The sequence below is a fragment of the Prionailurus bengalensis genome, chromosome E2, assembly GCF_016509475.1.
Source record: "Prionailurus bengalensis isolate Pbe53 chromosome E2, Fcat_Pben_1.1_paternal_pri, whole genome shotgun sequence".
Taxonomy (NCBI): Eukaryota; Metazoa; Chordata; class Mammalia; order Carnivora; family Felidae; genus Prionailurus; species Prionailurus bengalensis.
In genome coordinates, this window is record NC_057352.1 from 2,349,188 (window position 1) to 2,366,391 (window position 17,204).

Consider the following 17,204-nt stretch of genomic DNA (forward strand, 5'->3'; position numbering starts at 1 on the left):
AGAATATTCACATCACCACTAAGATTCCTTCAAGTTGCTCTTCCATAACCGCCTCCGTTTTCCTCCAGACCCCATCCTTCCTTAACCCCATCACTAATTTGTTCTCCGTAACCGTAATTTTCTCTTTTCAAAAGTTATATAACAGGCCTTTTTTTTTTTTGTCAGCATAATTCCAAGTTGTTTTATGTATCAATAGTTCATTACTTTTTTGCCAAATTCTATTCCACAGCACTGACATACTGTAATTTGGGTATCACATCTGGGATGTTTCCAGTTTGGAGCTATTCCAGGTTGGGTGTGTTTTTTTTTTTTTTCTTTTCATTGTGGCAAAAACACATATGTTTTGGACATTAACCCTTTATCAGATATTTAGTTTGCAAATATTATCCTGTTGCATACGTTGCCCTTTCACTGTTGTTTCCTTATGACAGTTTTTTTGTGTGAACATAAATCTTCACTTCTCGTGGATAAATACCCAGGAGTCCAATTTCTAGGTAGTATGGTGTTTGCACTTTAAGTTTTTTCTTGTTTAAACAAACCGCTACACTGTTTCCCAGGGTAGCCATACCATTTTACATCCCTTCCAACAATTTACGAGATACCCAGTTTCTCCAAATCCTTGCCAATATTTAATGTGGCCATATTTTTAAAATTTCAGCCATTTTGGTGTGTATGGATACTGCATTTTGTGGGGGGTTTTTTGTTCTTGTTTTTACTAACAGACATTAGTTTTTAGAACAGTTTTAGGTTTACGGAAAAATTGAGCAGATAGTACAGATAGTTCTCATATACCCACCTACCTACCCATAATTTCCCCAACTATTAAACACTTGCGTTGGTGTGGCCTATGTGTTACAATTAATAAACCTATACTGATACTTTACTAATAAAATGCCATCATTACATAAAGGTTACTCTCCGTGTGGTACACTTGGTGTTTTGGGCCAATGCATGATGCATATTCACCATGACAGTCACATACAGGATAGTTTCACTGCCCTAAAAATGCTCCTCCTGTTCATCCTCCTCCGTCTTCAATGAGCCCCTGGCAACCACTGATACCTGTTCTGTCTCCATAGTTTTGCCCTTTCCAGAATGTCATATAGTGGGAATCAGACAATACACAGCATTTTCAGACTGGCTTCCTTCGCTGAGCATTCCATATGCATTTAAGTGCCCCCCCCCCGTTTTTTTGTTTTTTGTTTTTGGCTCGACAGCTCATTAGTGTTTATCACTGAACAATAATATACTGTATATACCACAGTCTATGCATCCATTCACCTATTAAAGGACATCTTAGTTGCATCCATAAACCTGCTATATACACCCACATGCAGGTTTCCGTGTGGACACAAGTTCTCAACTCACTTCGGTCAATACCTAGGAGCATGATTGCTGGATGGTGTAAGACTAGGTTTAGCCTTCAAGACCCTGCCAAACTCTCTTCCAAAGTGCATTCCCACCAACAAGGAAGGAGAGCTCTGTCACTCCACATCCTTGCCAGCATTTAGTATTGAGTTGCTTCTGGATTTTTGCCATTTTAATAGGTGTGCAGTGATATCTCATTAACCTGTGGTTTCCTAATGACACGATGGTGATGACCATCTTTTCCTATCCTTATTTGTCATCTGTAGATCTTTTGTAAGCTGTCTCTTCACATTCTTTGCCCATTTTTCACTTGACTTTTCTTATTTTTTTTAATGTTTATTTATTTTTGAGAGAGAGAGAGCGCGCACAAGCAAGGGAGGGGTGGGGGTGGGGGGGACAGAGGATCCAAAGCAGGTTCTGTGCTGACAGCAGAGAGCCTGATGTGGGGCTCAAACTCACAAATCAACAGATCGTGACCTGAGCTGAAGTCAGATGCTTAACCGACTATGCCACCCAGGGGCCCCTTATTGTTGGGTCTTAAGAATTCACTGCAGATTTTGGATAAAAGTCCTTCATCAGACAGGTGTTATGTCCCTCATTTGCTTACAAAATGTAGAGGCTTTGAGTGAGAAATCTGAGTCCCTGGGGCATGAAGGAGCCACACGGTGAGGTCTGTGTCCCTGCAAGACTGAGTAGAGCAGAGTCCCCAACCCTCACTGCCGTTGAGAAACTAACTTTTACTGGGACAAGAAACAAGTTTCTTTTTTTTTTTTTTTCCAACGTTTATTTATTTTTGGGACAGAGAGAGACAGAGCATGAACGGGCGAGGGGCAGAGAGAGAGGGAGACACAGAATCGGAAACAGGCTCCAGGCTCCGGGCCATCAGCCCAGAGCCCGACGCGGGGCTCGAACTCACGGACCGCGAGATCGTGACCTGGCTGAAGCCGGGCGCTTAACCGACTGCGCCACCCAGGCGCCCCAAGAAACTAGTTTCTGAACTCACATCAGAGACATTTCAGAGAACCTGAATTCTGATGTGAAGGGCTGGTTTGCATCCTTCCAAAATTTATATGCTGAAGCCTTAACCCCCAGGACCTCGGAAGGCAGCCATGTCTGGAGATAAGGTCTTTAGAGAGGTGACGAGTTAAAATGAGGCTTTAGGGCGGGTCCTAATCCAATCCGACTGCTGTCCTTATAAGAGGTTAGGACACAGCACAGAGGAATGACCACATGAAGACACAGTGAGGATGTGGCCACCTACCATCCAAGGACAGAGGCCCCAGGAGAAACCAATCCTGCCCCCACCTTAATGCTGCTGCTTTTCTGTGTGTGTGAAGGGCGAATGGGCCCAAGGGAGGGCAGACAGGGGGGAACCAGTGGGGGCTGCAGATGGGCCTGTGTGTCCAGGTGTCCTGCACCTCTGCCTATCCCTCAGGATGTCTTCTCTCTTGCATTCCTAGCTCACGACTACTGGTTCCATGATGGGGCTCATTTTTGTTTGAATGATCCACAAATGACCCAGACCAAAAAGTGCAGGAGGAGATCCGGAGCCAATGTGCCTGCTCAGGGATGGCCCTGAGCATCAGAGATGCCCAAATGGGGGCCATCCTACTTTCAGGAAGAGAGAAAGAGACAGAGAGAGGGAGGGAGGGAGAGAGGACCCACTGTCAGACAGCATTACCAATAATACAGGCTCTCTGTGCACATGCCAGGTATGCAGTTGGTTTTGGGGAGATGGACACAAGGGATGGAGTGTGCCCCCCCCCCCCAACACACACTCCCTGAGCTGGGCTGGCTGGTGTCCCATTCATGAGGACTCCACCCTCACCACCTAGTCACCTTTCAAAGACCCCACCTCTCCTGATACCATCACCTTAGGGATCAGGTTTTAACATAAGAATTTGGAAAGGACACAGTCTATTGCACTGTCCCTGGAACAGGGAAAGCTCTCGCCCCAGGTCCTCGCCCTGCTTAGCAGACTGGCTTCCTCATCACCTACTGCCCCAACTAGATCCTCTACACCAGCAGAGCAGAACCTTGTCCCCAGGACTCTTTCCAGAACGTCCACAATCCTAGAGGGCCTGTATTCTTTGGGGCCTGTGTTCCCAAATCCAGCAACCAACTGTCCCTTCTCATTTAAGAATTGTGTGACTTCTGAGAGGCAGAGGTCGTCTGGGGAGATCTGGTGGCCGGGCTGAGTGGCCCTCAGAACCAGGAACACGGGATGAAGAGTCTAGCAGGTACCTAATTTTTGCATGCAGTTCTTTTTTCTCTCTTCACCTAAAAAATCAGGTTTTGATGTGTTGTTGTTTTTTTTTTTTTTTTTTTTTTTTACTTTGTCATTTTCTGGAAGTCTAGAACGACTGGCAACGTTTTGTGTATGTAGACATTTACAAAATATTCATGCATTTTAAAAGATTACTTCATCTACTTTATTTTTTGTTTAAAAAATTTTTTAATGTTCATTTTTGAGAGAGGGAGGGAGAAATAGTGCAAGCGGGAGAGGGGCAGAGAGAGAGGAAGACACAGAATCCGAAGCAGGCTCCAGGATCTGAGCTGTCAGCACAGAGCCCAACATGGGTATCAAACCCACAAACCGTGAGATCATGACTGAGCTGAAGTCCAACACTTAACAGACTGAGCCACCCAGGTGCCCCACTTCATCTACTCTAAAAGGTCACTTCATCTTGAGACTTGTTCTCAAGACCCTGTTCCTGTCCTATGACATTTTCAGGGTATCTAAAATTTTGTTTCTCAAAGAAGAAAATACTGAAGCAGATTTAAAAAAAAAGTTTCAACTGATAAATTTACATAATTGATTGACTTTATGGACCCCAAGAAAAGCCTGTTTCACATGTTTTCAAAACAATGTGTGTTTTCTAAATTACTTTGATTTTTCAACATTAACATTAATTTTCAGCCACTTAGGTCTTAATTTGCTGAAGCACATTTTCTCTTTTGATAATTTTTCCTTTAAAATTATTTGGAATTTGGTTAAAGTCTATTATTTCCTCTGAAAACACTAAAATTTAAAATTCCAATACTCTATGACAAAATATGGAATTTAACCAGCATCCCACTTTAGCAAACCATAAAAGGAGTCTCTCAATTTGGTTGAGCAGTCTTAACCCTATGACTTCAAATAATATAAGACCTCTTTCCACAATATCCAAAAGACCTTTAGTTGAAATTGTTTGCCTTGATGCTAGAAGTTCAAGATCTGAGTTTTAAATTATCCAAAGCAATTAGATAACAGCATCCTATACACTCTTTGGACTCAGCATTCCTCTTCTTTAAAATGCCATTATCCAGGACCCCAACCCCTATTCATCTCAGGTGACTACAAATACTAATTCACTCGGATGTTTACTCAGTGCACACCAAGAGCTCGTGCTCTCTTAGGCTAGAAAAAAAATAGGAGTCTTACTTGCCCATCTCACCCAAAACCAATCCCTAACACCTCACATTTTCCAAAGATTCTACAGCCTGTCACCCAGTCTTCATACCAAACTCTGTACTGGCTGTTTCCTTAACTGCAAGCAAGCAAGCGATATACGTAAAAAATGAAGTACTGGAAGCACAGCGGGTAGTGTGGGGAGTTACAGCCATAGGAAGCACAAAGATCCCAGCCAGGACAACACCAGCGTCATCCCTAGAGGGAGCTGCCACTGGATGACACAGATACAACTGCCTTTCAAACTCCAGACAGAATCTGATTAGTCAAGACCATCAAAGCCGTTATGGTCCAGTATGGTATGGTAAGGTCAGCCGCTCAAAGGAAAGGAAGAGACGGTGTAGTCCAAAGAAGGAGGCAAGGAAAACTGGGCAGAGTAAAACAGAAAAATACATATTTTTACATTTTATTTTTGATATTACAATTATGAGTTTATACTAGAATACAGTCTGAAAATTTTTTTTCATTAGGTATAATACAACTATCTATGGCCATATACACATTTATATTTCTTTTTTTCAACAGGTGCATAAAGTTCTATTGAATGAATGCACCATAATTAACTTACTCATTTACCCAGGACCCTCGTAGTTTCTAACAGAGTTCACCATTAAAAGTTATTTTTGCCATTATACAGTCACTTACCTTTGTACACTTTGGTTTCTGGGAAATAATGGTTCAAATGGTATATACATATATAAATTTATACACCTGACAACGGAATTGTCTTGGCTTTGACACATTCACCACTAGACATAATCACTCCTCTAGGATTTAACATCAACCTACTAGGGAAAGAAGTATATACAACATCACTATATTTTGCATTTCCTTATTAGTAGTGATACTGGGTCATTTCCATTAGCTGTTTTCTCATTTTCTTGGAACTGGCCATTGGTTTTGTCCATTTTTCTACCGAATTGCAGATGTTACTATTATTGATTTCTAAGAATGCTTTGAGTATCAGGATTATCCTTTGTTATATTTGTTTGCAAACATTTTCTTTCAATCTTAAATTTGTCTATTAACTGTGACTCTGATCTTTTCCATACATACATGTTACTTTAATGTCAGCTCCTGGGTTATGTATAATACCTAAATAGGTCTGCCTCAGACTTACAGAAATACCGTTTTTCTTGTACTTTAATATTGTACATTTAGATCTTTGCTCTTTCAGAGTTTCGTTAGTGTACAGGGTATAGATCTTTGTCTTTCCAGGGAGCTACGTGTCCCAACACCATTTGATCAATCTATCTTGCCCCCACTGTAGTGAAAAATCCCTTTTATCATACATAAGGGGAGTCTAATAAGACCACTCACCCCCTCCTGTCTATCCCAAAGTAAAGGGAGCCCCAAAGCTCCATTTTCTAGCACTCATGTCCTCCGGACAAGAGCTCCCCTCAAATAGCTTTCTATGCTGCCACAGGCAGCAGTCGAGAGGGAATCCACAAGCACTAGGTGCTTCAAGTAAGAGTACTCCTCTGGGGGTGAGGGTATCCTGTTTTTAGGTAAAGAAATGTGGTAATGTTTGCACAACATTGGACATACGAAGTCACTGAACTGTATACTTTAAATGGGTGAATTCTATGTTATGCAAACTACATCTCAATAAGGCTGTTACAAACAAAACAAAACCTCCACCAGACTCGAAATCACCGTTGATAAAGAGTAAATAGAACTCTCATGATCCTTGTTAAACCATCAATTCTCTCTTCTTGCAACACTGAAAGTGTAATTATCTACCTTGGAACAAGACTATTCTCATTATGTCCATTGTGTCTGACATTATCTCCCTTGTCCCCTGCTTCTAATGCCCATATGTTCTGGGAATAGTAAGGCATTCCTTCCCATCACTCCTCAGCTCCCTCTTTCGATGGTTTCTCTTCGTGGTACATATTACACACTTATAGTATATACAGTAAAACCTTGGTTTGCAAGCATAATTCATTCCAGAAACATGCTTGTAATCCAAAGCACTTGTATATCAAAGCAATTTCCCCATGAGAAATAAAACACAGATGATTCGTTCTACAACCCAAAAATATTCATGTAAGAATGAATATAATATTTTGTAATATAATACAAAATAATAAAATACAAAATATAAAAAAAAAATAAGCAAATTAACCTGCAGTTACTTTTGAAAACCTTTGTGGCTGGAGTGAGGGAGACAAGAGAGGAGGGTTATTGTGTAGGATGACTTTCACTATCACTAACAGATGTTGACTACACTAAAGCATTAATAAACTCTTGTCATATACTGTATTTAATGTAACTGGCAATAAGGCAGCAGAGGAAAGGGTCTATTATCTGCAGGCAGCCTGATCTACAATGAAGCAAAGCCTTCCTAAGCTCAGCTCACTCTTGTATGGAAAAGTAAAGGATTGTTCATAGGTGCTTTGAAGAGACAAAAAATACACTAGTGCCAGTGGTGGGCACCTTCCAACGTTCTGAAAAATCACTGATTTCTGCCAAACACTACAGCCTGAGAGTGAGCATCCAAGCATGGGAGATGATCACCCACAATCCCACAGAAAGAGAGAGAGAGACAGAGAGAGACAGAGAGAGACAGAGAGAGAGAGAGACAGAGAGAGAGAGAGAGAGAGAGAGAGAGAACCACTGGCTCAGTTGTGATCATGTGATTATTTGGCATCACATACTACGTGTATTGCAAGACATTGTTCATTTATCAAGTTAAAACTTATTAGAAATGTTTGTTCATCTTACGGGAACTCTCACAGAACAAGTTAATCGCAACCCAAGATTTTACTGTATTTCAACTTCTTTTGTTTTCTCTCACGAGATCTGGAAGGGCAAAAACTTTTGTGTATTTTGCACTCGGCTGTGTCCCCAGCACCTAAAACAGGGCATGGCACATTGGCAAATGCTCATTTAATGTTAACTGAATCAGGAGTACATTCCTTACTATAATACCACAACTCTATAGATGGTCAGAATCAGCTTGTCAACTTCAAAATATATTGGGATTTTTACTGGAATATCAATTAATTTACATATTTAATGTCGAGAGAAATATCCTTGCCAGACTTTCTATACAAAGACATGTCTAGCTTTCCACTTACTGTACCTTTTAAAATTTTTAAAATAAGTTTACGTTTTAGTATCTACATTCATAAGCTTATTGTAGCATATGTTTTTGTTTTGATGTCAGTCTTAGTCTCAGAATAAGATGGGCAGTTTTACCATATTTATTTTATGCTTTAGAACAATTTAAACATCACAGGAATTGTCTGTGGTGCTTTTCTACAGGTAAAAGGGTTATACTACCAGGGCACCTGGTGGCTCAGTCAGTTAAGTGTCCAACTTCAGCTCAGGTCATGATCTCAAGGTTTGTGGGTTCAAGCCCCACGTCAGGCTCTGTGCTGACAGCTCAGAGCCTGGAGCCTGTTTCAGATTCTGTGTCTCCTTCTCTCTCTGCCCCTCCCCTGCTTGGGCTCTGTCTCTCTCAAAAATAAATAAACATTAAAACAATTTTTTTAATAAAAAAAAAGTGTTAGGGGCGCCTGGGTGGCTCAGTCAGTTAAGCGACCGACTTCGGCTCAGGTCATGATTTTGCGGTCCATGAGTTCAAGCCCCGCGTTGGGCTCTGTGCTGACAGCTCAGAGCCTGGAGCCTGTTTCAGATTCTGTGTCTCCCTCTCTCTGACCCTCCTCCATTCATGCTGTGTCTCTCTCTGTCTCAAAAATAAATAAACATTAAAAAAAATTTTTTTTAATTAAAAAAAAGTGTTAAACTACCTTTTTCAGTTTATTTCATGGTTGTTACTCTAATCAAGTCTTCTAGCTTGCTTACTTTGTTTTCAATACCTGCCTAGTCCTACATGCTACCAAATGCCTTTGTTCTGACTGGCCTATTCTCACTTCTGCATGCCAGGTGAAGCGGAGAGTTCCTCATCAGCAATCCTACAAGTCTTTGTATTTATTCACACAGAGAGAGTGGTAAGCCACCATGTTACCTTGTCCATCACAGAATCTTTTAATTCTGAATGTGTTCATTTCCCTACCTTCTGGGAGAGTGAATAGTCCTCTGCTCTAAAATCCTTAGATTTCTTAGTCTTGACCTACTGGATTTTATTTGCGGCTGAAGGTATTCTAAATGGGAAAATAGCATGATTACTGACTCCTGTTTTTAAAAGATTAAGCTGGCTACAGTGTTAAAAATGCACTTGAGGGGAGCTAGAGGGAAAATGTTTGTAACACTGTTGTAAACATAAAAATGAGATGGTTACCGCTTAGACTATGATAATAGGACATAGACTGGGAAAAAGTGGATGGACTCTAGAGGCCTTCAGAAGATTGAATCTAGAGGACTTGGTGGTATGGGAGTGAGGAGGAGGGAATAATCGAGGATGACTCTCCAGTATGAATTCGTTGATGATGAGTGAGATGTACACTCTGCCTGAAGGCTTTCCCACATTCTTTACATTCATAGGGCCTTTCTCCAGTATGAATTCTCTTATGCAGTGTAAGATGGGCAATCTGGCTGAAGGCTTTGCTACAGTCCTTACACTCGTAAGGTTTCTCTCCTGTATGAATTCTTTGATGCAGTGTAAGGGATTTACGATGGCTAAAGGCTTTCCCACAAACATTACATTCATAAGGTTTCTCGCCTGTATGACACCTCTGGTGACAAATCAGGGATGCCCTCTGTCTGAAGGCCTTTCCACATTCAAGACATTCATATGGTCTCTTGCCAGTGTGGAGTCTCTGATGTTGAACAAGATAGGAGCCATCACTAAAGGCCTTCCCACACTCAGTACATTCGTAAGGCTTCTCACCAGTATGAACTCTCTGGTGTTGAACAAGGTGTGCAATTTGACTGAAGGCCTTACCACAGTCCTTACATTCATACGGTTTCTCTCCAGTGTGTATTTTCTGATGTTGTGCAAGGTGCGCATTCTGGCTGAAAGTTTTGCTGCATTCCTTACATTCATAGGGTTTCTCTCCAGTATGAATTCTCTGATGATGAGCAAGATGTGTGCTCTGCCGAAAAGCTTTCCCACATTCCTTACACTCGTAGGGTTTTTCTCCAGTATGAACTCTTTGATGAAGAGTAAGTGAGCCACGATGGCTAAAGGCTTTCTCACAGATGTTACACTCATAAGGTTTCTCTCCTGTATGAATTCTCTGATGTACAGTCAGGGATGAGCCATGGCTAAAAGCCTTCCCACACACATTACATCTGTAAGGTCTCTCTCCAGTATGAATTCTCTTATGCTGAATAAGTCCTATGTGATCAGTGAAAGCCTTCCCACAATCAATACAATCAAATGGTTTCTCTCCAGTATGATAATATCTCCGATGACGTATCAGAGAAGCATTCTGCCTGAAAGCTTTCCCACAGTCAATACATTCATATGGTCTTTTTCCAGTGTGAATCCTTCGATGATGAGCTAGGGATGAACAATCACTAAAAGCCTTCCCACATTCAATACATTCATAGGGTCTCTCTCCAGTATGAACTCTCTGATGTTGAGCGAGATGTGCAAGCTGGCTGAAGGCTTTGTTACATTGCTTACATTGATAAGGCTTTTCTCCAGTATGAACTCTCTGGTGCTGAATAAGATGAGCATTCTGACTGAAGGCTTTCCCACATTCAGTACATTCAAAGGGTTTTTCTCCTGTGTGAACTCTCTGGTGTTGAGCAAGGTGGGCACTCTGGCTGAAGGCTTTCCCACATTCGACACATTCATAGGGTTTCTCTCCAGTATGAATTCTCTGATGAAGGGTAAGGGTTGAGATTTTGCTGAAAGTTTTCTCACAGTCGTTACATTTCAGAAGTTTCTTTTCTCCCAAGACTTGCTTATGTTTTTTGACAAATGAATGTGTTTTTAAACTTTTCTTATCTGTGTCAAAATTATATATTCTCTCTTCTATGGAAAATACCTGCTCTAGATAAGATAATCTATTCAGATGTAAAAGTGTCCCCGATTTGTTAAAGTGGTCTCTTTTCTCGATAAGGGTACCAATATGAGTGACTGTCTCTTGACTAAAAGGTGTCTTCTGACTTACCAGCTCCTTCTTAAACAGGTTTTCACATTTCAAGTTTTCCCCTAATGTGGAACAGGTAAGGTCACAGCTTGGAAGTCTTTCCAGTATCACTGCCTGGGATAACTTTCTTTCATAAATGTCCCGGTTTGGAGATAATTCCTTGGTCATCCAAACATACTCCAAGTCTGAAAGATATTGAGAAAGCAAATGTCTCCTTTACTTAATGTTAGAAGAATGGAAACTTCAAAAGTGAAACCATGTGAATCAAACAGTTACTGAAGATCACAGAGGTCTCTGACAATCTTATATAAAGTCAGGCAAGGCAGTGCAGCCATCCTTGCATTTCTGGAATACACCCTCCTTGGCTCTGGTGTATTATATCAATATGACAGATTCTGCACCAGTATTCATAACTGAGATTTGTATTTTCATTTTTTGATGCTATTTTGGTAAGATTTGGGCATCAAATGTTATGCTGTCTTCATAAACAAAACTTCTTAAAGTTCTTTTTATTCTCTGTCATGGTACATTTTAAACAATGTTGGTATTTTTTTCTTACAAGTTTTACAGAATTTGTGAATTCTTGGAGGAGGCAGTTCTTAGCTAACTTTCTACATTTCTTCAATGGTAAACAGTCTATTTAAAATTTCTATCTCTTCTGGTGTCAGTTGCTGTTATTTATTTATTTGCTTATTTAATTACTTACTATTTATTTAATTTGAGAGCGAGAATGAGGGGGAGAGGGGAGAGGGAAAGAGAGAGAATCCTAAGCAGGCTCCACACTCAGCACAGAACCCGATGCAGGGCTTGATCCCATGACCCTGGGATCATGAGCTGAGCTGAAATCAAGAGACGTTCAACCAAGTCACCCAGTGCCCCGGTTTCAATAATTTATATCCTCTAAAATATTACCCATTTCATCCAGGTTTTCAAATTATTTAAAGACAGTTGAGGGAAACAGATTCATATGATTCTTTTAAGTACTTAGGCATCAATGGTTACTTACTATCATTTCTTTTTTTGCCTTCTCTCATTTGTTTATATTTGACAGTTTATACATTTTACTAGTTTTTTTTTTTTTTTAAAGTAGGCTCCACGCCCAGTGCAGAGCCCAATGTGGGGCTTGAACCCATAACCCTGAGATCAAGACTCAAGCAGAGATCAAGAGTTGGATGTTTAACTGACTGAGCCACCCAGGTGTCCCAATTTTATTGGTTTTCTAAAGAAGCACCTATTTGATTTATTTTCATTAAATCTACTATTTTCTAGTTCATTTATTCCTACTTTTATCTCTAGCAGTATAAATCACTATACCTAACTTATTTTAGTTCTCCTTAGACTTACTTTGCTCTTTTTCTACTATCTTGAATTGGATACTTTATTTCTTATTTATTAACGTATATCATTAGGAGTATAAGTGACCTATCAACAATCCTCTTCTTGAAACTATGAAAACTGAAAGCAGGAAGAGGCTATACTACAAGCTACAGAATGAAATGTAACCATCTCACTTGAGGCTGATTCCACTGTAATATATAATCTATAAACTCTTATCTACCTTTCATGACAGAAAAATAGCTTTCAAGCAAGGCAGCGAAAAATAAAATATAAACTGGGCCAAAAATCCCATTGAGTACAAGAGAAGCGGAGAGGTGATGGACGAAGAGAAAGGAGGTAATAGTAGTTAGCTCATTTATTCATCTTTTGTAGGAGTATTAAAAGATGAGGTTTTGAATCTCAAGTGGATGAATTTTAAAATACAGATATAAGGGGCACCTAGGTGGCTCAGTCAGTTAAGTGTCCAACTCTTGATTTTGGCTCAGGTCATGATCTCACAGTTCGTGGGATTGAGCCCCATGTCGGGCTCTGCACTGACAGCATGGAGCCTGCTTGGAATTCTCTCTCCCTTTCTCTCTCTGCTCCTCCCCATTCATGTGCATGCACGCTCTCTCTCTTTCAAAAAATAAACGTTAAAATACAGATTTAAAAAATATAAAGACATGAAAGTAACAACTTGTAAGACTAAAAACCTTTCTAATTCAAGGGGTGGGATAGTATTGTGTGGGGGGGGGGGGGAACATACACAAACAACAAAGGAAAAATACATAACAGAACAGAAAACCCCAGAGACAAAAATAATTAAAAGTGGAGGGAAGAACATAGCTAACAATAATTGTTAACCTGATAAACTCATATTTTAAAGAAAGGAAATTTTTAAGCCACTTCAAACTAAAAACAAATTTGTCTAAAGAATTCAGGAATGTTGAGCTTCAGGGATGACTGTAACACTATGGTACTTGAGAACTAGGTAAACATCATGGAGTATAACGAAGTTCACAAACAGACTGTACTTTATTTGCAGGAAATCAGTACAGATAAAAGTGTGGTGGAGAAGAGAAGATCCATTTAAAATATGGTGTCAGGGCAAAAAGTTTTACTTTGAGAGGGATTTTGAGGGGTGTTTTCCAACAATTATCAGAGAAGAAAGATCTTGAGAATAGTTTCCCCACTCTCGTTATCTGCACTTACCTGGGCAGAGGCCTCCTGTCCTCTCTCCCTTCATCATCCAGGGGTCTTCACCTTGCTCCAATAAGGAGATCACATCTGGTTTAGAAATGCAAAGACCTGCATATAAGAAAAGACAGGAAAATTAGCTATTTTGTGGATATTGCAGAGCTATGACACATTCTAAGAGGTACTGAGAGAAAAGGGACATTGTAGGAAAATGCTGATAAAGGCATGAAAGACTACTGAGGTGGAAAGACTCCAATGGGGGGGGTGGGGTGGAAGGAAGAAGATACTCTTACCCAATGAAACCAGGTTCCTGTAGTTCTCCAACATCACTTTCTTATATAAAGTCCTTTGAGCAAGATTCAGCCATTCCCATTCCTCTTGAGAGAAATCTATGGCCACATCCGTGAAAGTCACTGAATCCTGAAATGACACAAATCTCACCTTACTCAGTGTTCGTGCCATTACTTAACCGGCTCTAGGGGTAAAGACTTATGCTGTTCACACTATGAGGGAAAAAAAAAAACCCTGCACTGGGCATAAGTAATTATACTGGAGTCTAAATCATCCAGGTTGTATGGTTAGTTACTGGACAACTTTTCTGCCTAGTTATATTGTACATATTAGGAAAGTGAAAAAATATGAGACATTCTCCCCTCTTTGAGCATTTACAATTTTACGGTGGTGAGAAGACATTCTCATATGAAAAAATACTGATTGCATGTAAGATAGAACGTCAAGTACTAAACTGCAGCTGACCCTTGAACAACACAGGTTTGAACTTCGCAAGTCTAGTTACGTGTGAACTTACGTGTGACTTTTTCCAATAAACAAGTACAGTATTGTAAGTATATTTTCTCTTCCATATGTCTTTTAACAATTTTTCTCTAACTCGCTTTACTCTAAGAATATAAATATAATACATATACAATATATGTGTTAATCAACTGTTTGTATCATCAATAAGGCTTCCAGTTAACAGTGGACTATTAGTAGTTAGTTTGGGGGGAGTAAAAAATTATATGCGGATTTTCAACTGTGCAGGAATCAGAGCCCTCCACTCCCATGTTGTTCAAAGGTCAACTGTATTTTATCATGTTAGGAGCTAGATCGTTTTTCTACGTGAAGAAATTAAAGAGTTCTGAGACTGTAAGGGAATTTCAAGGAAGGATGCTGATCTGATGAGCAAGTTTTCAACTTCCACAATATATTCTAAGAAATCCTAGTGCTCTGAGATGTTAACAGGTATGTCTAAAAAAAACAAAAGAAAAAAACCCCTAGCAAGATTTTTTCCTTTTGTCATAAAAATATGTTTTGCATTAAGAGAACACATTTGGAAAGCTGGTTTTTGATAATTTGCTGAGAAGTACCGAGAGAGATCATATGAAGTGAGCACAACCTGTTTTGTTACATGGGCTGAATTTCTTAACCAACCAGCAAGAGATGCCAGCCATCCATTCTGTGGTTGGTGGGAGATTTTCCATTTCTTACTCTGTGATTTCACTTGTTATCAACATCTACAAATGAGTTCTGAAAAACCCACCAGTTTTGAATAAAATCAGAGAAAAAGGTCAGACTATTCCAAAGAATTCAGACTCTGGCACTGACTAACTAGGTGATCTTGGCCAAGTTAATTAACTACATATGCCTCAGTTTCTCCACCTGAGAAACAGGAACAATTTTAGTACTATCTAACAGCTGCACTGTGAGAATTAAATGAAGTAACAGTCACAGTACCTGGCTAAGTGCTCAAGAATTGTTACCTATGATAATGATGAAGGAGGGATAGAAAAGAAGGAAGAGAAGGAAGGGGCGGCCAACAACAGATGAAAACATTTCATTTAATACATCAATAAAGGTTTTACTTTTGTTTTATTTTATCTAATTGCAACATGTTATAGTAGTTAAGAACATGGTCTCTGAAGCCAGACCACCTATGTTCAAATCCTGTTCTGTTCATTAAACCGAAGATATTAGTTTTGTTTTCAACCTTTGAAGATCTTTTAAATAACTCAGAAGAATAGCCTACTGTATTTACACATACATATTTACCATTTCTGTTGCACTTTCTTCATTCCTGATGTCTCAGTTCCCTTCTGGTATAATTTCTATCAGAAGAACTTCCTTTTGCAATTCTTTGAGAAATCTGCCGATGAATTTCCTTAGTTTTCCTCCATGAGACACTATTTCACATTCAATTTTGAAGGGTATTTTTTTGCTGGACACATAATGCTGGGTTGACAGTTCTTTCCTTTGAGTACTTTTTAAAAGTTGCTCTACTTCCTTCTGATTTGCATGATTTCTGATGGAAAACCCAGAATTGAAGTTGCTGCTACCCTATATGTTAAGCATCATTCTTCCCGGGCTGTTTCCCTTGTCTGTGGTTTTTAACAGTCTGATATCAGAGCCGCCAGGCAGGATGTCTTTGAGTTTATCATGCTGGAGTTTGCTGAGCTTCATGGATCCACAGCTTTATGTCTTTCACTAAAGTTAGGAATTTTTCAGCCATTATTTCTTCAAATATTTTTTCTACACTTTCTCTTTTCTGGGGCTTCAATGATACAAATGTTTAACATTCTGGTATTGTCCCACAGGGCCCTGAGGCTCTGTTCAATCTTGTATCAATTGTTCAGATTAGACAATTTCTCTGTACCTTCAAGGTCGCCAACTCTTCCTACTGCCTTTCTCACTGTGCCGCTAAGCCCATCCAGTGGGTTTATTTTGGTAATTATATTTTTCATTTCTTGCTGCTATCTTCTATTTCTTTGCTGAGGCTGTCTGCTTCAAGAGAGTTCACTTGTTGGAGATTATAATAGCTGCTTTAAAACCTTTATCAGATAATCCCAACATCCAGGTCACATCAATGCCAGCGTCTGGTGATTAGCTTTTCCCCTGTGAATTGAAATTTTCCTAGTTTTTCATCATTTGAGTAATTTTAGATAGTATCCTGGACCTTCTGAATGTTATGAGACTTTACATCTTGTTTAAATTATATGGAGAATGTTGATATTTTGTTCCGGTTCCATTTGCAGAGCCTATGAAGTGACAGTTGCCTCTGTCCTACATGTGTCCTGCTTGGTGACCAGCAGTCTATCCCTCAGTTCACTTCTCGTTGACTGGGGCCAGATACTCGCATGAGCAGGCTAGGGTGAGCCTGGGAGTTCAGAAACAGCTTTATACGGTTGATTCCCAAAGCTCCTCTTCTCTGATTTCTCCAGTAGTTCCTACCTCCTAAGGGTTCCCCTTCGCAGTCCTCTGGCCAGATGGCTGGGGCTTATTTATTCCACTTGACTGTGCCCCTGCCCTGACTGTTCCCACCCCTGGAGCCAAGCAGGGAGAGAACAGAAGCAAGAAAACAAAGTAGTAAGAGTTTACTCCACCCTCTGGGGGACACAGCTTCTCAATCACAGACATTTCTCCTCCTTCAAAGTTTTAGACGCCTTTAGACCCCACTGCTACTGTCTCAGGACACAAGAAAACATAATTTTTTTTTTTTAAGGTAGAGTCCCATCCACCCTTTCTGAGTATTAGATCCCCTTCCTACTTCTTGAGCCTGAACTAGGTGTCTCCTGCAGTTCTTTTTATCCATGCCAAAACCCCTTGTGGGTTTTGTGCTTGTTGAATCCATGCTAGGAGATATTGGGAGGTAAAAAAAAAAAAAAAAAAAGGTAAACACATTGCATTCTGGGTTTCTTTCTCCATCAGCCTGCTGTTCTTTACCGCTTACAGACCTCAGATGGCTGCTCCGTGCCTGCTGTCCTGGTCCTACAGCAGCTTCCAGCGGAAAGACAGGGTGACATGTGCTCAGTCCATCTTTCCCGGAATAAGGGCTCTCCCAATTTCAGCGTAAATTACTGTTA

At 40.1% G+C, this 17,204-nt stretch overlaps 1 protein-coding gene across 3 annotated transcripts in view; it reads right to left on the reverse strand.

Annotated features, from left to right (window-relative positions):
• Window positions 1-8,794: 8,794 nt before the first annotated feature.
• LOC122494687 (zinc finger protein 470) overlaps window positions 8,795-17,204 on the reverse strand; it is a 46,858-nt gene continuing 38,448 nt past the window's right edge. For 2 of the 3 annotated variants that reach the window (XM_043600049.1, XM_043600050.1), the window contains 3 exons: window positions 13,641-13,767; window positions 13,363-13,458; window positions 8,795-11,018 (listed from right to left, as the gene is read on the reverse strand). In XM_043600049.1, the coding sequence (XP_043455984.1) occupies window positions 9,145-11,018; window positions 13,363-13,458; window positions 13,641-13,767 (2,097 nt within the window). In that variant the 3' untranslated portion in view covers window positions 8,795-9,144. Of the gene's footprint in view, window positions 11,019-13,362; window positions 13,459-13,640; window positions 13,768-15,396; window positions 16,665-17,204 lie in introns of all 3 variants that reach the window. The other variant, XM_043600051.1, reaches the window with a different exon arrangement.